The sequence below is a fragment of the Drosophila novamexicana genome, unplaced genomic scaffold, assembly GCF_003285875.2.
Source record: "Drosophila novamexicana strain 15010-1031.04,08,12 unplaced genomic scaffold, DnovRS2.1 tig00000008-arrow-pilon, whole genome shotgun sequence".
NCBI lineage: Eukaryota > Metazoa > Arthropoda > Insecta > Diptera > Drosophilidae > Drosophila > Drosophila novamexicana.
This window is the reverse complement of record NW_020824765.1, coordinates 5,165,335-5,187,405: the sequence shown is the minus strand read 5'-3', so window position 1 is coordinate 5,187,405 and position 22,071 is coordinate 5,165,335. Positions and strand designations below refer to the sequence as shown.

The following is a 22,071-nucleotide window of genomic DNA, read 5'->3' as shown; positions in this document are numbered from 1 at the left end:
ATGCCACACACGTAAATATTACAAGTGCGAGTGCATTTTAAAGTGAATCAAGAATCACAAATAAAAAGCGCAAAATCAAATATTACAATAACAGAAGGTGCCCCCATCCCGAATATTCGTACTGCGACAGTTTCCGAAGCTAAATTCGTAACGTTAACGAAATCAACGTCAATATCTGTGCAAAAATAATAAAAAAGAAAAAGTAAAAAACAAAAATCGGAGGCACGAATATCGAAAGAGTTGAGCCCCATTCACGATGCTTACCTGCGTGTGTCGGCCCGTGTCGGGCAATCTGCCCAAAATGCCCCCCGCCTCCATGATGCCCGCCTCCAGGGCCTCGCTCACCAGCAGCTCCACTAGCAGTGGCAGTGGCAGTGGCAGTTCCGCCGGCTTCCACAGTCCCACACAAGTTGTCACATCCGAACCGAAGCTTAACGTAAGTAAAGTGCAGCCTAACAAATACACTGAGAGAAATGAATACAGCTGCAAATGATTGAGCTTGTCTTTGGTTACATCTTACATTTTGGTTTACTTTATAAAGAAAATTCATAATGTTGAAACAATAATGATTGATTTTAAATTTGTCTTTATTTTATATAAAACATTCATTTTGCACATTTTGTACATATATTTATTAAACAAAAAATAAATACTTACTTATGTGTTCATATTAAAGGTGCATAAAAATAGATTTATTATTTTTGGTATAATAATCAGGAATGTACATTTTGTGCATATAAGGGATATTAAGGAGCGAAAGTGCATTTAGATATAGAAATACTAGATAAATCAGCACAAATGTTTTGGAACTAGTTGAAAATTAATCCGAATGTATAAATCACATATAGAAATTGCCTCAAACGGCTTGGTATACTAGGGTTAATAGTTGAGTAAAGTTAAGCACCGGCTAATTTGCTAAAATGAAATATTCACTGGAATCCGAACTAATTCAAAAGTAGTTCAGAGTTGTTTCAAAAGACATCAAGAAACACCTCACGTTAGTTTGTAGATCGTGGACTGCTTCAAAAGCAGCTATAAAATAATCCTAATCACATTCCTGGCACCCTTTTGTGCTCAGTGTACGATAATGTAGGTGTAAATCGGCTGAAGGCGTCGAGGTGGGGCAGGGAAACAACTTTAATCTATTTATGCGAACGTCTCTTGTTATTCTCAGTTGTTGTTGTCGGCTTTTTTTTCTTTTGTTTTTTACGCTAGAGCCAAAATAAAAAGGTAGCAAATTAGCTTTCATTTTTCACACACATAAACATAACTTGATTTATGGTATCGGACGGGGCCGACGGGCCGTGACCGTGACCACGACTGCGACTGCGACCAGGAGGAGGATGTTGACAACTTGACACAGCTCGACTTGGCTTGGCTTGAGTTGAAAGTAACGATTGCAGATAACGTTTATAAATTGTGGAAATTTCATTTTCACTTTGACGCCATTGACGCCCATGATGGCGGGGCGGGGCGTTGACACCTCTGGAGCAGCTTATCCGCAGCTGAATCTCTAACGATCTGTACACACGGACGCACACACACACACACACACACAGTGAAAAGAGAGCCACTTATGTCTATGAGCAGATACATATAGCACTATAATCCACTAATCCCACCCACTTACACATCCTTCATCCATGCAGGTGCCCAGCAGGCTGACGTCAGCCGAACTGAGGGCGATGGCACTGCGACAGCAGCAGCAAATCGACAGCCAGCACCAGCTGCTGGCCACAAAGGAGCAACGGTTGCGCTTCCTCAAATCGCAGGAGGTGCGCAGCGCGGTGGCCAGCGCTGAGGGCGAGCGACTGCGTCGGCTGCGGGAGCGCGTCGAGGCGCAGGAGTCCAAGCTGCGTCGCTTGCGCGCGCTGCGGGGTCAAGTGGATCTGCAGAAGACCTACAATGTAACACTGAGTGAGTATATATATGGTGGACGGTTGCGCGGGGGGGGGGGGGGGGGGGGGGGGGGGCTAACAAGTGCAGGGCAGCGACAAAGTGAAGATGGGTCCAATTGAGTTAAGCACCGCACATGCACACTCGCGTTTAGTGGGCGTGGCGCCCGAGCAGGGACTGCGGGATTAACATGTGTTAAAATCGTGTTGAGTGCTGCTACCTCAGCATGCGTGCGAGTGTGTGTGTGTGTGTACGGGCGTGTGGGACTTTAATTTATGTATGTGTGGCACTTTGTTGTCCTTTATGATTGCCTGTGGGTGGCTTTTGAGCTGCCATGCCAAAGATGTTATCCTTGTTGATGGCCTTGTTATACCCTATACTCATTCAAAACGCATTAAAAGGGTATATATGAATTTTGTAAACTAATGGAAAAGGCAGAAGACATAGTTGTAGAAGAAGCCAGCTATAAAGCAATCAATATTGCCAACTCTTCCAAATCGATAAATATCGTTCTTTTAGTCAGATTTGCCTTAGCGTATCTTAATAATTACAAATGCAAAACTTTGTCTTTGACCGCAGATCACATTAAGTTCAGGTTTTCAGAAGAGATTTCTGGCTTAACCAAATACATTCCATTTCATTAATGTGGATCTTAGAGAGATATATAGCAAGAAGGAGTTAATTGCCCAGTATTAAACTTCTTTGACAATTCCTCTTGATAATTCCACAAGTCGACGTATATTGTGTTTCAATAGTTCTCAGAGATAGTTACAGCTGGATAACAAAGGGTTTCTTCTAGTCAACCACTCCAGCCTGAAACACTTTAAGGTGTTGTTGGCATTGACTGTGCCGGCAATGGCGATTTATGCCAGGACTCTCACACAGACACACACAGACACAGACACACCCGCTGACTAGGATGTTATGTTAATGAGGTTTCAGTAGCGCGTTGTTGGGCGATAATTAGTTCAGACAGCATCCGGCGGATGCGCAGGCATCCATGTAGGAGAGCCCATCGGCATGTGTGACCAGGCGCTGCGAATGTTTTAAGGTGTGAATTAACAGAAATATGCAAACGATTAAAATGTATACACATAAAAGGGACAATTTGTTGGGTGAATGAGAGGGAAGGGAATGTAAAGCGGATTTAACAGCCTAAGCAGCTGCGAACCCTCGAGAACCTGTGTCCAGCCGTCTTCAATTAGCTTCAAAGTGCGCTAACATCATTAAGGACGAAGGTCACAGGCGAGGCTGGGGGGGTCATATCCTTGAGTCGTGGCCAACTAATCCGTTTAACTTTTGTGCTTAGGCAATGACTTGGACTCGATTCGTGCGCTCTTCAGCGAAAAGGAAAAGGAGCTCAGCTTGGCTGTGGCAAAGGTGGAGGCCCTCACACGCCAACTGGAGGAGCTGCGACGCGACCGACGATGTCCCGTCAATTTGCTGGCCGCAACGGGCCAGGGCGCGGCACAGGCGCTGCCGCCGCAGGCCTCGCGGGAGCTCGAGAAGCTGCGACGTGAATTGATGGTAAGCCGGGCATTTGGGAGGTGCGCACCGGACACTAATTAAGCCTTTCTGCTCTTTAACTGTCGTTTTAGTATCGCAATCAGCTGTCCATGCAGCAGGATGCACGGCTGCACATGCAACGCGAGGCGCTGCAGCAGCGGCAGGCGGAACTGCGCTCGGTGGATCAGCGTATCTATGAATTACAGACGCGCCTGCAGCGCAAAAAGCAGGCCAACACACACCACCAGCAACAACAGCAGCAGCAACAACAGCAGCAACAACAACAACAGCAGCAACAACAACAGCACAAACAGCAAATACAACAGCAACAGCAACAACAACAGCAGCAACAACAGCAGCAATCAGCTGCACAGCAACAGTTGCACGTGCAATCCGCACAGTTGCTAGCAGCAACAGCTGCTGCTGCCGCCGCCCAACAGCAGCAACAGCAGCAGCAGCAACAGCAGCAGCAGCAACAACAGCAACGCCAGCCCGCGGCGCCCGCCTCCAAGCATGGAGGTGTCGCTGCCTTAAAGCAGCAACTGCTGCAGAAACAGGTAAATCAGCTGGCAGCAGCGGCCGCAGCCGCCGCCGCAGGTCGCGCCGCCGAGCGTGCCATTGCGCGTGGCAGCGTCAATGTAGCCGCCGTGGAGCCCTTCATACACACGCCCCAAAAGTCGACGATTACGTCGACCGCCAGCTACCTGAGCGCAGGCAACATGCTGAAGCATGCGGCGGCAACGGCCAACACTAATCAGCAGAATCAGTTGATCCAGGATCTGAGCCACAGCCATGTGAAGCTGACCCCGGGCCAAAGCTTCTACCCGACCAGCAACGTTGCGGCGCCGGCGCCGGCCCCAGCAAACGCTAGCAGCAGCAGCGAGAGCGACGAGTCCAAGCTGGCCAAGAAGATGCTCACAGCGGCAGCGGTAACTGGGCCTTTGGGCAAGTCCAAGACGGAGACGGAGCTGCGCAAGCAGGCGCAAACGGAGGCCATGGACAGCACTACGCACATCTACGCAGAGGTGGGACCCAAGAAGCGGGATAGAGAGGCGGCGGCAGCAGCAGCAGCAGCAGCAGCGGCAGCGGCAGCTGCAGCAGCAGCAGAGGCCACAGCAGCATCAACAAGCACAACAGCCACAACGACCACGTCGCCCGCTGCTTCCATCAATGCCAGCAAAATACCCAAGAGCATCTCGAGCAGCAGCTCGGCCTCGGCGCTGATCAACAAGCTCAACCAGCAGGCCAGCGCTGTCAAGGAGTCGCCGGAGCCGGCCAAGAAGAACGAGATATCGGTGACCAGCGAGACGCTGTCGGAGCGCAATACGCAGCAGCAGCTCACCGTGCACAGCATGCCGCTAGGCGCAGTCAGCAAATCGGTGGCCATTGCCGTGTCCAATGCGAACGCCTCCGGCAGCAGCAGCAGCAACACAACCAAACCGCTGCAGGTGCAGGTGGGAAATTTGGTGGTGCCGCCGCGCAAACCCATAAGCAGCGTGGCGCCCACCTCGATGAGCAACGGCAGCGGGAGCGGAGGAGGCAGCGCCATACCCAAAATGATCAACTACAGTCCCAAGGTGAATCGCGTGGCGCCCAATGTGGTCACGACGACGGCTGATCCGCGACCCGCGCTGCCGCCCAAGCCCAGCAAAATGTCGCCCACGGAGCAGCCCAGCGAGAACATTGGCTCAGCTGCAAGTGGCGCAACTGGCGCAACTGGCTCCACGGCCAGCACAACTGGCAAGGCGCAGCCAGCAGCTGCGGCACAGCCCAGCTTTGGGCTGCTGTCGCTCAACATCAACGACAACTTGCCCATCAAGGCCAAGCCGCTGACCATACGCAAGCAGCCCATCTTCGAGCAGCCACCACGACTCAAGAGCACGCCAGTTGTCGGAGGGGCCTCCAAGCCTGGGCCGCAGCAGCTGCCGCGCAAGCCGGAGGCGCAGGCGCCAGCCAAGGAAGCCCAGCGTCCCATGCAGCAGGAGCCAAACAGAAGCTCAGCCGAATCGCCGCAGCACTCGCCCAACAGCAACTCGCAGAGCAGCTCCAGCGTGGATGAGCCGGATCGCATGGGCAGCCAGGCGGAAAGCAGCATTGGCAGCAGCCTCAAGGAGCGCGCCGTCAGCAAACCCAAGCTGGGGCGACGCGTCAGCTTTGATCCGCTTGCGCTGCTGCTGGACGCCAGCCTGGAGGGCGAGCTGGAGCTGGTCAAGAAGACGGCCATGCAGGTGGCCAATCCCAGCGCGGCCAACGACGAGGGCATCACAGCACTCCACAATGCCATCTGCGCGGGACACTTTGACATAGTCAAGTGAGTCTCAGAAATACCCCAACATGTGCACAGTGTCTCATATATATATTTTTCTTTAATCCCTGCAGATTCCTCGTGCAGTTTGGCTGCGATGTGAATGCCCAGGATTCGGATGGCTGGACGCCGCTCCACTGCGCCGCCAGCTGCAACAACCTAAACATGGTCAAGTTTCTCGTCGAAAGCGGCGCCTGTCTATTTGCCTCCACGCTGTCCGATCACGAGACGCCCGCCGAGAAGTGCGAGGAGGACGAGGAGGGATTCGACGGCTGCTCCGAGTATCTGTACAGTAAGTAAAGAACGCCTGCAACACAATTCAGTCCCAGTTACTTACTTTGACAACGGAATTTCTTTTTTTTGCTCAAAGTACTTTTGATAAAGTAATATTTCACTTTTATTGAGAATATTTTAAGTTATTTTCAAGCTAGCTAATTTTTGTTTTAAGTATATTCTATACTTTATTTATATTATACTTTTGCTACAAAACCAATCCCAATTCAGTTGATCATTTTTAACACCCAAGTCAATATGCATATTTCCCAATCTGATTAATCTGTCTAGTATATCGTATACGTGTAAGAATCCTCTCCCGTCGAGAATAAAGCTTGGTCTGTCGCACTCTCCGACTGACTCTCTATGCCTTCCTCTTTCCCTGCAGGCATTCAGGAGAAACTGGGCATTCTGCACAACGGCGACGTCTACGCCGTTTTCTCCTACGAGGCGCAGAACAGCGACGAGCTGAGCTTCCACGTGAACGAGCCGCTGATCGTGCTGCGGAAGGGCGACGATGCCGAGAACGAGTGGTGGTGGGCGCGCAACGCAGCCGGCGAGGAGGGCTACGTGCCACGAAATCTGCTTGGGGTAAGCAATTCGTAATACCCTTCACCGGTGAATCGAGCTAATAAGGACTTCTTCCGCAGCTGTACCCACGCGTGCCGCCGCAGTCGCCGCATTTCAGCGATTAGCAGTTAATACGCTTTACCATACTCAAGCGCAAGGCTGGCCGACTTGTGCAGAAGCGCTATATATCCAAGTACATCTGAGCAGCAGATTCCGAGCACGTGCCGCCGCGCGTCCCCTGCGCCTAATCCCGCGCTGCCAAACTGGATGGATGGATGCGGAGGGGGAGGCGCGTCTTAGTTATGAGCTGGCATTATTTATGACAGCCTCGTGTTATTTCTTTCCTGTTTACTTTTTTGTTTGTTTGAAAAGCCACAAGAAGGAAGCCAGACGCAATCACACACACACACACAAACACACACAAGTCATGTGTGTGTGTTGCAAGTGTGCAAACGTGTGTCCATCATCGGAATGTGCAGCATTTGCCACAGCGCCTGCGGCAACAGCTATTTATTATAAAAGAGGAGCAGCCAGGACGGGCCACAATTAGGCAACAGCCTGGTCCTGGTCGTGGAACTGGTCCTGCTTTTGGTCGTCCTGCACACGTACAATAAATTGAATTTCAGTTAAGCCTGCCCCCTGCTTAGATTAAGGCCTAGACTAATAACTTAAGTAAAACATGTGCACCACACAATCCGCCTGCCACATATAAGCCCCCAGCCGCCCAACAACTCGCCACAAATTGCTTTCAACTTTCTGTGAATAAAACTAAAATTTGAAATTCAAATTTAAGTTGCAAATTGAAAATGAAAATAGAAAATTTCAATAGACTTTGTGCACTTTGTGGTTGGAAAACGAGTTTGTTAATTGCCAGTAACGAGTTTTATTGCTAAATATTCGAGAAGCAAAACTCAAAACGAAAAACATGCATTCATTAATTTACACACATTTTAGACATGACAAGAACAACAACAAGAAATCGTGATTTTTTTGTTGTAAAAAGCGAAAGTGCAAAAAGCTAAACAAAACATAATTTAAATATCGTTAATATCGTCTATTGTACAGTACTTACTACCTATGACTAAAACAAAAGCAGCTTCGTTATCAAATTACAATTCCTAATAAATACATTAATAATTAGTTTATATATATATATATATATTAATATACATATGTATCTATATGTAATTGCCTGATGCCTACCACCTATTCCTAGCATTCACAAAAATACAAAAAATACAAAAACAAACACACAACAAATTACATTTTAAATGCAATAATAATAAATAGAGTGTCCTTAGTTGAATAGGCCTCACTTTTTATCTTTCTGGCATGTTTTGAATTTCAGAAATGTTGACAAACCTTAGAGAACGCCAATCCTTGCAAGCCTATTGAAAATTTTTTTAAATTTTAAATTCATCTAATTTAAAGCCAATTAAAGTTTTTAACAAATATTTATTTTCAAATATTTCGATTAAAATACGGCCTGATTTTTGATAAGACGTTCGTAAAATTTGGACACAATTTAGTGGGTCAAAAATGACCAATCCACTCATCTTTATGATTCCAGAACCCCCAATTTTACTAAGCATTACTCTTCCTAACAAAAATTACAAAATTTCAAAACCTAAGATTTTTAGATGACTTATAAGCGTTTTGGCATTCCAAAACTTAGGCATATTCCCGGTGAACTTTAATTCGGCGAACACAATCAGGATGGTGCTTGTCCCCTTCCTATATGACTCCAATATTTCTGCTTATACAACAGATGTAGCGCAGGTAAATTTTAAGTTTCAAATCTCTGCGAAATTTCCACAGAAATAAGAGGAATCCAGCTCTCCTTTTAAATGAGCTACATCAACTGTTAACAGCCGCCTGTACAGCCGATGCTAGATTCATGTTAGTCAACAGCAACCTAACAGTTTGCCCCTTCGCATATGCAATGAAATTTATCATTAGCTGTTTTTTCTTCCACCTGCTGACCATTTCTGTTCGCATGGTACTTCAGCAGAACTTTTGTTCAGAGCTCGACAGCCAGACGCCGATTTTTAGCTATTTTGTACGCTTGGTATTTCAGTTGAATTTTTTTTTCTTGACGGTAAATAAATCTAAAATATTTGTTATTTTAGATATGGTAACCAAAACCATCATTAGAGGCAAAACGAGTCTAAATTTATATTATTTTTAAAAATGGAACGTATTTAACCAGATATTTAAAATATATATCTCTGGTTCATTACATCGGATCCTAGAATACGCATGCATACCGAAAGAGTTTCGTTTTGTAACGCTACGAGTGTTTAAATAATCTGCAAGGATATGCCCGAATAAGAGCTATTTTTTCATTAATTATCATTTATTTACTTGCAGTTTATTTAACTGTCGTTCCCAAAAGCTTGCAGTAAAGTGCGCGCATTTTGTTAATAATTTAAACAGCACAAAAGTATGCCATCATTTATTTTTGGCTTCTGGCTGTTCTTTAATTAAACCAGTTGTAATGCTGTTGAGCTGTAAAAAATAAATTAATACCTGGTCTTACTTAATTAAACACTTTTTAAGGGCGATTAGATATTCAAATAATTCACTCTGCTTGGACAAGTACTGATAACAATCGATTAGCCTAAATCTGGAAGTCCGAAATTTTACTGAAACTTGATAAAAACAGATATGCCGCAAAAAACAGATCGTTCCTGATATGATTGTAATTCCTAAAGACCAATTTGTGGACTGTCACAAGTTCAAAACGAAACATCTACACCCGATATTAATTCATAAAAACTTTTATTAAGCGAACCCGTGGTGTCGTGTGTTCTTTTAATATACAAACACTCACGACGACTATCTATGCAAACACGAATTTAAAAATATATATATTTTTGGGGGTCTAATCTCATTGACAAAATTCAACACAATATAGAAATAATTATGCTTAAACATTTTAACGTTATATATTCATGATCATCTTCACATTTCTAGATACGAGTCCCGTGTTTGTGGTAGATTATTCGAGTATATTAATCGACGTTTATTTATTTTTCTTGAGCGGGAGTTACAGTATACTTAATCACAGGCTATCAACCCAAGTTCGAATACATAAATAATATTCCAGGCTTAAGCAAGAAAAAAATATATGTGCATGCGTGCTTAGAAATCTCATTTGATTATTAAGTAACTCGTTTTTGAGCAAGTCATTGCGACTAAGCAAACAAACACAACTATGGAATACTCTGCAAAAAAGTGTTTGATTTCGAATGGTTTTTGGAAATTTGTAGACTATAGAGATGGCATAAATATCATCTTTATATTTTTTCAATTCGAAAATAAGTGTAGGAAATGTCACAAGAGAGCTTGTGTTAGATAACTGCGCACTTAGATACGCCAGCCAGAGGGCAGTCGAGTTGAAATTCATTTGCTGAAAGTTTAACTGATTCGCAGTGGCAGAGAGACACGTTCCTGTAATGAATCGATTGACTACAATATAAGCTGAGTATGCCCGACTACTCAGCCAGAAAGATGCGACGGCTGTCAACTGACAATGATCGACAATATGATTGCTTATTTCGATGAATAACCACAATACAATAATAAATATTTATATTTCCAGACTTAGACACATGTACTTAAAACACAATTAGATATTCCCTACCTTATCAACGGCCGCAGGTTATATTAAATAAATGAACAAGTGAAAATGCTCTATACGGCAGTGCCCAACTAGGGGATACTCTAAACCGTGCACCGAGCTGACGATAGAAGCATTCTTACTTCACATTAAGCATACTAACATACACACATGCAACCACACACCGGCGAAAGCTCTAATGATTCATAAGCATGGAAGGCCGGAGGCTGACTCCGTGTTCCCACAGGGAAGCGCTCTTGGACCGTTCTACTACTCCCTCTTCACAGTAGACATTCCTGTGTCTGGAGAAGGCAATACTGCTACCCTTAGTGGAAAATCATTGCGTGCCTCATACGCAGATGACATCTGATTTTCTTACTCGGCGCCATGCGAGTATGAGGCAGTGACGGGTTGCAAGAGGACCTTCACTTGCTTGACAGTTGGGCTCGCAGACGGATTCCATTGAATCCGGGTAAGTGCAGAATTGTGTGGCTTGACGATTGGGCGTTATCTTGGACAAGCAACTGACTTTTAGGCCATACAACCAGGCCACAGTATCTAACTGTAGGTACAAGAGGGCAAGAGGGCAATATATAACGCGGCTATCATGCCCACCTGTTGATACGGACGCCAGATCTGGGGAATGGCTGCTAGGTCGAACCGAAAACGTATTAAAACACTCCAGAACAAAGCCCTTCGATTAATAACCGACTGTGATTAATAAGTGCGCGGTTCGACGCTTCACCGTGATTTGAATCTAGAATCTGTTGAGCTGCAAATCAAGCGATATACTTAAATCACACGTGACTCAGACTAGCCAGACCTCTCTCTACCCCATCACCTAGCTGAAAAGACGCACCTGTTAGTGCGGATATTGATGGTCGATTCTTGGCAAAACTAATAAAACATTACAAAGAATTAAAAAAAATTAAACATTAAACATTAAACATAGTAACATACATACATAAACACACATGCAAGCACACACTTGTTCACACAGCGGCTGTGCTTCTTCTTTACTTAACCTCAATTGCTGAAAGTTTGTTCTTAAAATTCGTGTATAGTATATACCAAATCAAAAGTCTATACATTTTTCAATTTTGATACTGATAGAACTGATATACGAGAATATATATTTGCAGCTATTATGGTTGGATGGACACATGGTCCAGGTCCGCATCTCCAAATGCCTGTTTCTGTCGCATACATTTGCACTATACTAATATACCCTTTCCTGTCATTTTCAATGGGCTTAGGGTATAAAAACATGCTCCCTCCCTAAATTTAACGTTATATTGTTATATGTGGGACACGATGGAGGCAGAGTCTCAGTCATCCGAGAATCGCGGTGTGGAACGGTCGTCCGATAGTCGGGAAGAGTTCATAGTGGCCGGAATACGAAAAATAAATAAATTAAACTGAACAAAGTCAAGAATTGTGCCATTAATATATATGTATCTATGCAGGAATCTATCATTTGTTGCATGTGATCAATAGTTCGCCACTTAATTGTGGCACTTAAGACAAAAAAAAAGCATAGAAAATACTATTAATATTAATTTGCATTTCCGCAATGAAGTTGCAGGCGTTGAGTCTGTTTATACTGTGCTCTGCGCTGGTCGCGCTGCCCCAAGTAAGGCCAGCCAAAATTCTAGCTGTCTATGCGTTTCCAGGTAAGCGCGCTTCACTGTACTGCAGCCGCTGCATTAAGACTGACTTAAATGCAGGCAAGAGTCACTTTATGATGCACACGGCGCTGATCAGGGAGCTCATAGAAAATGGACACCAAGTCACGATGATTGCGGCCTTTTCGCTGGCCTCCCAGCAGCTGGGAAGCAACTACACGGAGCTGCTGATCGAGCCCGTCTACGATTTCTGGCATGATGGTGAGCAGCTGACGCCGCCTTATCACAAAGGGGTCTAACCTTTTTTTGCCACTTGCCACAGTGAAGCTGAACTTTGGAGTACAGCATCTGTTTGATCTGACACGCATGAATAACTATGATTTCCTAAAAATGCTGGAGATAATTGGCCTGAAGACCACGGAGCATGCCCTACGTCAGCCCCACGTACAGGCCTTGATACATGCCAGCCAGACGGAGGGCGTGTTCGATCTGCTGCTCGCCGAGCAGTTCTATCAGGAGGCCTTCCTGGCGCTGGCCCACAAGTATAAAATACCCATTGTCACCACCAGCACCCTGGGCTATGAGAATCACATGAGCCAGATGATGGGCCTGATCACACCCTGGTCCTTTGTGCCGCACGGATTTATGCCCTTCACCGATCGCATGTCCTTCATGGAGCGTGTGCGCAACACCTATGTTTCGCTTTACGAGGACTTAGATAGACTGTTCAACTACTTTCCCAAAATGGATGCCATCACGGAGCAATACTTCGGGCCAGTCTTAGGTGAGTGCCGACAGTTGCTGTAAAGAGAGTCCCCTGCTATTTCTTTCGCCCGTAGCTGAGGTGCCCAAGGTCAGGCACATGGAGACGCAAATCTCGGTGATGCTGCTCAACAGTCACGCACCGCTGACAACAGCACGTCCTACTGTGGACGCCATGGTGCCAGTTGGCGGCATGCACATCTATCCGCCCAAGCCGCTGCCCATGGACATGCAGGGTTTTCTCGATGCGGCAACAGATGGCGCCATCTACTTTAGCCTGGGCAAGTGTCAACTCCTTTAGGGGAACTCCGCCTGTCCATACTAACCACACCCTACCCTATTCCCATTTCAGGCAGCAATGTGCAAAGCAAGGAGATGCCGGCCCAGATGCTGCAGCTATTCCTTAAGGTCTTTGGGTCCATGAAGCAGCGCGTGCTGTGGAAATTCGAGGACGAATCCATTGGTCAGCTGCCACCAAATGTGATGATACGCAAGTGGCTGCCGCAGGCGGACATATTGGCGCATCCGAATATCAAAGTGTTCATCACGCACGGCGGCCTCTTTGGCACGCAGGAGGGCGTGCACTATGCCGTGCCCATGCTGGGCATACCCTTCTACTGTGACCAGGTGTGTTTCTTATCACTTTTCAATTATAATGTGGTATATGATACAGCTCTCACCACCCACAGCATCTCAACATGAACAAGGCCGTGCTGGGCGGCTATGCCATTAGTCTGCACTTTCAGTCCATTACGGAGCAGCTGCTGCGCCACTCGCTGCTGCAGCTCATCCACAATGCCAGCTACGCGGAGAATGTGCAGCGCGTCTCCCGCATCTTTCGCGATCGCCCGCTGCCGCCACGCCGGAGCGCCGTCTACTGGATCGAGTATGTGATACGGCACAAGGGAGCACCACATATGCGTTCCGCGGGTCTCGACCTAAAGTGGTATCAGTTCTATCTGCTGGATGTGATAAGCTTTGTGGCAGCGGTTTACTTGGCTGTGCTCCTTCTGCTGCTGCTGGCCTTACGCTTGCTGCGGGGCAGCGGCAAGAAGCATAGCAAATCCAAAAGTCATTAAATCATCATTCATTCAATCTAGCTGTAATTATTGCCGTCAAATAAAAATAGTTGATATGCATCTGTCTCTCTGTAATCTACAAAGCAACGGATTCTGCCTCAGCTGATAACACGTGCGTGCCAATCAGTGCTCAACATTTCCAACACATCGCCAATAATACCACAGTCCGCACATTTGAAGAACTGTCGACTCACCAGCCAAGCAAAACGAACCCAAACAAGAAAGAACGACACGCCGAAGATTGAATACCCTTAAAGAAATTCATATAGAGAAGAAGTAAAGGTCTTTGCAGTTATGTTACTAAATAGAAATCTTGTAGAACAGACAAATTTCTTACTATGCAAACTCGTTTTTCAACCGATCGTTCCTTTTGAGCTATAAGATATGGCAGAAAGAGACAAACGAACATGAATATCGAATCGAATCGCTTCGGCTGTTGATGCTGATAAGAAATAAAATAAGGCATCTTTCTATATGCTTTACATATTTCGTGAATGAATTATAATACTTTCCACAATATTTCCTTGCCTGATCAAGCATATATTGCTTTATAGGGTCAAAACGTTTTACATATATTGTGATTAAATTATAATACCCTCTACAATGGCATACATATTCCCCTGAAGTGGGAGGCTAGGTAATACTCCGTGAGAACAGTATTTGCATTTTTCCATCTAAGCAAATAGTTAAAAGATTTGATTATTAAATTAAAGCGCGCATATACTATTGCTAGACAGTGCTCTGTATTAACTAAGAGCTATGTAAGTACTAGCGGAAAGATCGTTCATGGCATACCCCGCCAACAAATTCAAAGGCTGCAGGGTGTGTGAAAAACAACAACATAACATAACTTATTTCGCAATAGGCGCGTCGCCGATAAGTTGTCTCAACTCTACAACATATGTTTTATATGAGACCCGATGCCGGGTTAGCTACTCAGTCGTCTGTAAATCGCGGCGTGGGACGGTCGGCCGAAAATAGGGAAATAGGCGTAGTGCATACTGTGAACTGAAAATGGTGTGTACAACAATTAGGCATCGTTAAATTAAATTAAATTATTTGAATTAGGAGAAGAACTTTGGCAGAGAACCAAAAAAGTGCTCAAAGTTAAATAATTGTGATTTCATGTGTTCATAAGAAGAATATTACCAGCCCAAGCATAAGTTCAACGAGGTCAACGAGTTTTTGATCATATTTTAGCATAACTACAATAACAAACGTTCCCTCGTTTATTTTTGCTTCCTTCTTTCTCTCTTTATTCACAAACGTTTGCAAACGTTTAAGTCGCTTATATCTAATGAACATCATATCAACGTGTATCTAGATCTACATCCCTAATAATGCCACTTAAGGCGTCACGTTGAAAAGCTATTAGACGAAATTATTTATAGTTATAGATAATTGTCATAGACACGCTGGTGAAAGGGCAAAAGCTTCAAGCAGTTCGTAATCGTAAGACAGATAAGGCAGCAATTTAAAAATGTACAAACCTTTCGCAAACGGCAGCTATTCAAATAATTATCATAAAGATAAGATGATGATTGCGATTAGAATTTTCAGTGGAATAGATCTTTCACCACAACTCTTTTACGCCCATTATTAACCTATCAACATGACCAACAGCAACCGAAGATCACCTTGAAACTGCTGCTGCTGGGCCTTGTGGCAGTGCAGCATTTGGAGGTTGGCGCTGGATCCCGCATATTGGCCCCCTTCTTCTTTCCGGGCAAGAGTCATTTCATGATGACAAACGCCATTATCAGAGAGTTGGTGCAGCGCGGACACGAGGTGACCTTCATCACGCCTTTCTCATTGGCCAAGGAGAACTTGGGTTCCAATTATACGGAAGTTCTAATTCCACAATACGACATATGGGGATCAGGCAAGTCAATTGAAGTAAACAAGAATTTAAACAGCTTTTAACTAATCTTAACTACCGCTTGCAGTTATGGGAATGAGCAAAGCCAAGACGGCGCTGGACATGAGAGATTTGGGCACGGTGACATTCATCAAGCTAGCCTATGTCATGGGCTTGGGTAGCACGGACTTTGCGTTCGAGCAGAAGGAAGTGCTGAATTTGATCAATGCCAAGGACAAGTTGGGCAAATACGATTTGCTTCTCACGGAGCAGTTCTTTAACGAGGGAGCCCTCATTTTGGGTCATCTGTATCAAATACCTATCATTACCATTTCAACCTTTGGCTTCGCGAACTATTTGACTTCCTTGACGGGCATTATAAATCCCTGGTCGTATGTGGCCCACGGCTGGAAGCCCTACACAGATCGCATGACCCTTTGGGAACGAATTGACAGCGTTTACGGCTCGCTTGTAGAAGAAGCGATGCGCACCTTTTGGTACTATCCGGCACAAAATCAGATTTTGCACAAACACTTCTCCAAGCAGTTCAAGGAGCTGCCAACCATTAAGCAACTGGAGCGTAACATCTCAGCCATCCTTCTGAACTCATATTTGCCTCTGGAGCCGCCTAAGCCCCTTTCATTCAATATGATTCCAGTGGGTGGACTTCATATTAAGCCACCGAACCCATTGCCCACAAACATGCAAAAGTTTTTGGATGATGCTAAACATGGAGCCATCTACTTTAGTCTGGGTAAGTTGTATCTGCTATTATCTGACCTTGACCTTGGTTAACACATTTTCTGGCAGGTTCTCAAGTGCGCAGTGCAGACTTTCCGCCTGAGAAGATCAAGATGTTTCTCCGTGTGTTTGGAAGCATGAAGCAACGCGTCCTGTGGAAGTTTGAGGACGACAAGTTACCCAATCTCCCAGCTAATGTGATGGTCCAGAAGTGGATGCCCCAGAATGATATACTCGCCCATCCCAATGTCAAGGTTTTCATTTCCCATTGTGGACTTTTCGGGACTCAAGAGGCGGTACATTACGGCGTTCCCGTGCTCGGCATGCCCGTCTATGCCGACCAGCACCTGAATATTAAGAAGGGCACAGCTGCTGGTTATGCCCTTGAAGTCAACTATCTCACAGTAACAAAGGAGGAGCTGCAGTCTTCCCTTACAGAGCTGCTGGAGAATCCCAAGTACAGGGATAACATGAAGCGTGCATCGCGAATCTTCCGCGATCGACCGCTGAGTGCGATGGATACGGCCATTTTCTGGATCGATTATGTTATTGATCACCGTGGAGCGCCGCATATGGTATCTGCGGGTCTGGACCTGGCTTGGTATCAGTTTTACCTGTTGGACATCATTGGCATTGCCTTGGCAATCATACTGTTGCCCATTTTGGGTCTGATCCTCGTTTGTCGCAATTTCAAGTCTGCGAAGAAGCCTAAAACAAAGGCTAAGCAAAACTAACAAAGTCTTCTTTTATGTTGCTAACTTCAACTGAAAAGCAATATTGTGCTATAATTATGTTAATTAGTTTGCGTACATTTTTAAAATGTTTTTAATAGATATTTACTATATTGGAGTTTTTAATTAATTACCTTCCTCCCTCCCTCTCTCTCTCCCCTTCTCTCACCATCTCTCAATTCCCTCCTCCACTCCTTTACGCCTGCTCTCATTTTCTCTCTAACAAAGCCACCTTTTTTTAATATAAAAAAGCAATTTCTAGCGAAAACATTTCCTATTAAGAATCGGGAAGAAAGCGAAGCATTTCTTGACACCTGCATCATCAGGCAACTAAAGTACCCTACATTATATTATTTTTTTTTCCCGCGAATGCCTAATCAATGAACTGCATCTCATTTTGCAAACACAGATATGTATGCCAAACACTATATGTAAGACTATTGGGTATACCCCGCCCTTGCCATGGTTCGGAGTCCGCACTAGCTATCTCCACCCCCCGCCCCCATCCGATAGCTATAAATCAAATGAATAAATGTATGGAAGCAAGAACAAGAAGATCTACTGTTGAAATTGCACCAAGATCGGTTAGGAGCACAGAAGTTATTAATGGAAACGTGTGCGTATACCGAATACGCAGCTAGCGCAAATTGCAAGAAAATCTCTATACATGTGCACACGTGCATTCAGGCACGTCTTTATTGGATTCTATAAACAGCATTGCAATTGCGATATTTTATTCAGTGCTGTGTGTAAATGCTGCTATTTTAATTAGCTATTTTTCGTTGAAAATGAATTGCTGTTATGGCAATCGAGTGGAGGCGGTGGCAAGTTGTTCGGTCGATTGCACCCAATAGAGAGAACTTTTTCTAACAATTTTTTATTGCTGATAAAGCAAACGAGCACGTAGCACAAGCTACCTTTTGGGTTGGTAGAGAAGGGTATCCTCTACTCGGCAACTCCCGACTTGAGCCTCATACCTATCTTAGTTCATATAATCAGCAGCGCCTGATCCTCGACAGGTTCCCCGACAAACACCCTTCGTATTCGGTTAATGAGCTCCAATTTCTATGCGCTACAAAGTAAGTCGTCAATATGGTTCGTTAAGCTATCGGATCTACAGTCAACACTGTGAATCTGTCACGAACGGACTGTAAAAATATTAAAGTAAACAAACGCAAGAAAAAAACTGTTTTGCTAGTTGCCGACACACAGGCAAAAGAAAATTATTTCAGCGCTAACAAAATTGCAATGTTTCAAATTTCGTTGCGGGCAGCGTAAATATTTTGCGTTTGTTATTTCTTTTTGATGGGATTCGCAAAATAATAATGGTTAAGATTTGCCATTTTTAATGTTGGACGCCAATTATAGCTAATTCCTTCCAGGCAACCTACTGTGTCAGCTCAAGAGTTATCTTCAATTTATTCCCGGCGGTAATTAATATTCGTTTAAGCTGCACCGAGCTAGTCCTAGTCTATACCGTAAGGCCGACTGTAGTCCAGCATAATGGAGTCCACTTAGTCAGGAGCCAAATGCAGCTAGCAATGCTATATTTTATTATAGTGACCAACTATTTATCAACTATTGTTATATCAAATATTGGATAACATGGAATATTCTATACTTCTCTCATGGCATATGCCCAGACAACCCAATCAATAACTGAAGGGTATATGAAATGCATATTAAGTCTTACTACATTTCAAAAGACGCGTCACCGATAGCTTGCCACAAGTCTACATATGTATATATTTTTTAATGCGAGACCCGATGCCGGGCCAGCGACTCAGTCGTCTGTGAATCGCGGAGTGCAGCGGTCGGCCGAAGATAGGAAAATAGGCGTAGTGCAAACTGTGAACTAAAAATGGTGTGTATATCGACAAAGCATCGACAAATTTAATAAAATGATTTGAAATTTGAGGATCAAAAAAGTGCACAAGTTAAATAGTCGTAACTACTTATAATAATATTAATATTATAAGGGGCTCAACAAGTTTTTAATTGTAATTTAGCTGCAAATGCAAACGTTGCTCCGTATTTCTCAGACCTATTACTCAGACCTTTATACCTTGCTTCTCTCTTTATTTACAAGCGCTCTCAAAATTGTAAATCGCTTCTCTATAATGCAAAAACGTTTTGCCACTGCATCTGTATCCTAATAATGCCACTTAACACACACCTCACGTTCAAAAGCTATTGGACGGAATTATTTATACTTAAAGATAATTCTCATGGACAAGAAGGCAATAGATCGCAATCGGCTTTATTCAAATAATTATTATTAGAGACAAGACCGCAATACAGATTACAATTTCCAGTGACATAGATCATCAATTTAACTCGAACTCTTGTACGCCCATTAATAACCTATCTACATGACCTTCAGCTACCAAAGATTGCCTTGAAACTCCTTCTGCTGGCCCTTGTGGCGCTGCAGCTTTTGGAGATTGGCGCTGGATACCGGATACTGGCTCCCATCTTCTTTCTCGGCGAGAGTCACTTCATGATGATAAACTCCATTATCAAAGAACTGGTGCAGCGTGGACACGAGGTGACCTTCGTCACGCCTTTCTCATTGGCCAAGGAGAACTTGGGTTCCAATTATACGGAGGTCCTAATTCCACAATACAACATTTGGAGCGCAGGCAAGTCTATTGAAGTAAACAAGAGCTTAAACAGCTTTTGTCTGTCACTTGCAGTTATGAATATGAACAAAGCCAAGGCAGCGGTTGACATGAGAGACTTGGACACGGTTACATTCCTCAGGATGGCCCATGTCATCGGCTTGGGTAGCACGGACTTTGCGTTCGAGCAGAAGGAAGTGCTGAATTTGATCAATGCCAAAGACAAGTTGGGCAAATATGATTTGCTTCTCACGGAGCAGTTCTTTAATGAGGGCGCCCTCTTCCTGGGCTATCTGTATCAAATACCTATTATTACCATAACATCCTTTGGCTTCTCCAACTATTTCTCTTCCTTGACGGGCATTATAAATCCCTGGTCATACGTAGCTCACGGCTGGAAGCCCTACAGAGATCGCATGTCCTTTTTCGAACGAGTTGACAACGTTTACAGTTCGCTTGTAGAGGACGCGTTGCGCACCTTCTGGTACGATCCGGCACTTAATGATATTTTACAGAAACACTTCTCCAATCATTTCAAGGAGCTGCCAACCATTAAGCAACTGGAGCGTAACATCTCAGCCATCCTTCTGAACACCTATTTGCCTTTGGAGCCGCCTAGGCCCGTTTCATTCAATATGGTTTCAGTGGGTGGCCTTCACATTAGGTCAGCGAAACCCTTGCCCACAAACATGCAAAAGTTTTTGGGTCAGGCTAACCATGGAGCAATTTATGTTAGCCTAGGTAAGTTGTATCTACGGTTTTCGAACCTTGATCGTGGTTGATATATTTCCTGTAAGGTTGCCAAGTGCCCAGCGCAGCATTTCCGCCTGAAAAGCTAATCATGTTTCTCGGTGTGTTTGGAAGCCTGAAGCAACGCGTCCTGTGGCAATTCGAATATGACAAGTTACCCAATCTGCCAGCTAATGTGATGGTCCAAAAGTCGATGCCCCATACCGATATACTTGCTCATCCTAATGTCAAGGTTTTCATCTTCCACGGTGGACTTTTCGGCTTTCAGGAGGCGGTGCATTACGGCGTTCCCGTATTGGGCATGCCCGCCTTCCCCGACCAGCACTTGAATGTTAAGAAGGGCATAGCTGCTGGTTATGCCCTTGAAGTCAACTATCTCACAGTTACAAAGGAGGAGCTGCAGTCTTCTCTTACAGAGCTGCTGGAGAATCCTAAGTACAGGGATAACATGAGGCGTGCCTCGCGCATCTTCCGCGATCGACCGCTGAGTGCGATGGATACGGCCATGTTCTGGATCGATTATGTAATTAAACACCGTGGAGCACCGCATATGGTATCTGCGGGTCTGGACCTGGCTTGGTATCAGTTTTACCTGTTGGACATCATTGGCATTGCCTTGGCAATTATACTGTTGCCCATTTTGGGTTTGCTCCTCATTTGTCGCAATTATAACTCTGCGAAGAAGCCCAAATCAAAGGCAAAGCAAAACTAACAAAGTCCTAATTTATGTCGATAACTCATAATGATAAGCAATATTGTGTTAATAAGTTTGAATACATTTTTTAAATGTTTTTAAATTCGAAACGTTGGTGTTTTCAGTCGGTTAACATTCTGCCTCACACTCCCCTTTTCTCCTTCTCTTATTTCCTCTTCTTAGACTCTAAAACTAGACACAAACTAAACTAGAGACAAACACTATTTGCATGATAAATAGTTTATAATAGAAGAATTGATACGAGAAAATGAAGACTTCTCACAAAATACCCTGTGATGAATAAGGGAGGTATCCAAAAAGTATCCAGCGCAGACATTTCGCCCGAAATGCTCAGGATATTCTTTAATTTGTTTAAGTGGATGCCCCTCCTCCTTGGTCATTCAAATGTCAAGGTTTTCATTTCCCACTGTGGTCTCTTCGGGACTCCGTTCCCATGCTCGGCATGCCCGCCTATGCCGACCAGTAATTGAATATTAAGAAGGGTACAATATCTGGCTACACCCGGGCGTGGACTACTGTACGTTTACGGAGGAGGCACTACGCTATTCCCTCAAAGAGCTGCTGGAGAATCCTAAGTGCTGGGCAAACATGAAAAGTGCCTAACGCATCTTTCGCGATCGTCCGCTGAGTGCGCTGGATACGTCCATGTTCTGGATCGACTATCTCATTGAACACCGTGGAGCACCGCATATGATATCTGCGGGTCTGGACCTGGCCTGGTATCAACTTTAACTGCTGGACATCCTTGACATTGCCTTGGCAATAGTTGTGTTGCCCGTTTTGGGTCTGCTCCTAGTCTGTCGCAATTTCAACTCTGCGAATAAGCCTAAAACAAAGTCGAAACGAAGCTAGGAAATTCTAGATTTTTTTGTAACTCAAAACGTTTTATTGATAATCAAAAGTGTGCCACAAATATAATGTTAAGTTGTTTGAATAAATTTATAGTTGTTTTCTTAGAGTTTTTAATACAATTTTGAGTGTTCAGTAAACATAGACAAATGACTTTTCTCAACTCGC

General features: G+C 44.6%; 4 protein-coding genes across 5 annotated transcripts; all 4 read left to right on the top strand.

Moving 5' to 3' along the window:
* The first annotated feature begins 256 nt into the window (after positions 1-256).
* On the top strand, positions 257-7,785 carry LOC115763790 (apoptosis-stimulating of p53 protein 1). The gene is made up of 7 exons (XM_030706523.1): positions 257-436; positions 1,650-1,917; positions 3,206-3,423; positions 3,495-5,713; positions 5,782-5,999; positions 6,369-6,571; positions 6,631-7,785. The coding sequence occupies exons 1-7, from the start codon at positions 257-259 to the stop codon at positions 6,673-6,675; spliced, it is 3,351 nt and encodes a 1,116-aa protein (XP_030562383.1). The 3' UTR covers positions 6,676-7,785.
* Positions 7,786-11,499: 3,714 nt separating this feature from the next.
* On the top strand, positions 11,500-13,686 carry LOC115763691 (UDP-glucuronosyltransferase 2B13). The gene is made up of 6 exons (XM_030706376.1): positions 11,500-11,845; positions 11,900-12,058; positions 12,120-12,581; positions 12,637-12,840; positions 12,912-13,186; positions 13,249-13,686. Exons 1-6 carry the CDS (start codon positions 11,746-11,748, stop codon positions 13,636-13,638), a joined length of 1,590 nt encoding a protein of 529 aa, XP_030562236.1. The 5' UTR covers positions 11,500-11,745; the 3' UTR covers positions 13,639-13,686.
* A 906-nt stretch (positions 13,687-14,592) lies between these two features.
* On the top strand, positions 14,593-17,084 carry LOC115771969 (UDP-glucuronosyltransferase 2B15-like). The gene is made up of 4 exons (XM_030717887.1): positions 14,593-14,655; positions 15,262-15,520; positions 15,585-16,250; positions 16,307-17,084. Exons 1-4 carry the CDS (start codon positions 14,653-14,655, stop codon positions 16,969-16,971), a joined length of 1,593 nt encoding a protein of 530 aa, XP_030573747.1. The 5' UTR covers positions 14,593-14,652; the 3' UTR covers positions 16,972-17,084.
* Positions 17,085-18,769: 1,685 nt separating this feature from the next.
* Positions 18,770-22,053, top strand: LOC115763858 (UDP-glucuronosyltransferase 2B15-like). Of its 2 annotated transcripts, XM_030706644.1 has the most exons (4): positions 18,770-18,832; positions 19,352-19,610; positions 19,665-20,330; positions 20,387-22,053. In XM_030706644.1, the coding sequence occupies exons 1-4, from the start codon at positions 18,830-18,832 to the stop codon at positions 21,049-21,051; spliced, it is 1,593 nt and encodes a 530-aa protein (XP_030562504.1). In that variant the 5' UTR covers positions 18,770-18,829; the 3' UTR covers positions 21,052-22,053. The 2 variants fall into 2 exon arrangements, with proteins under 2 accessions (XP_030562504.1, XP_030562496.1); XM_030706636.1 differs by having other exon boundaries at positions 19,352-20,330.
* Positions 22,054-22,071: the final 18 nt, after the last annotated feature.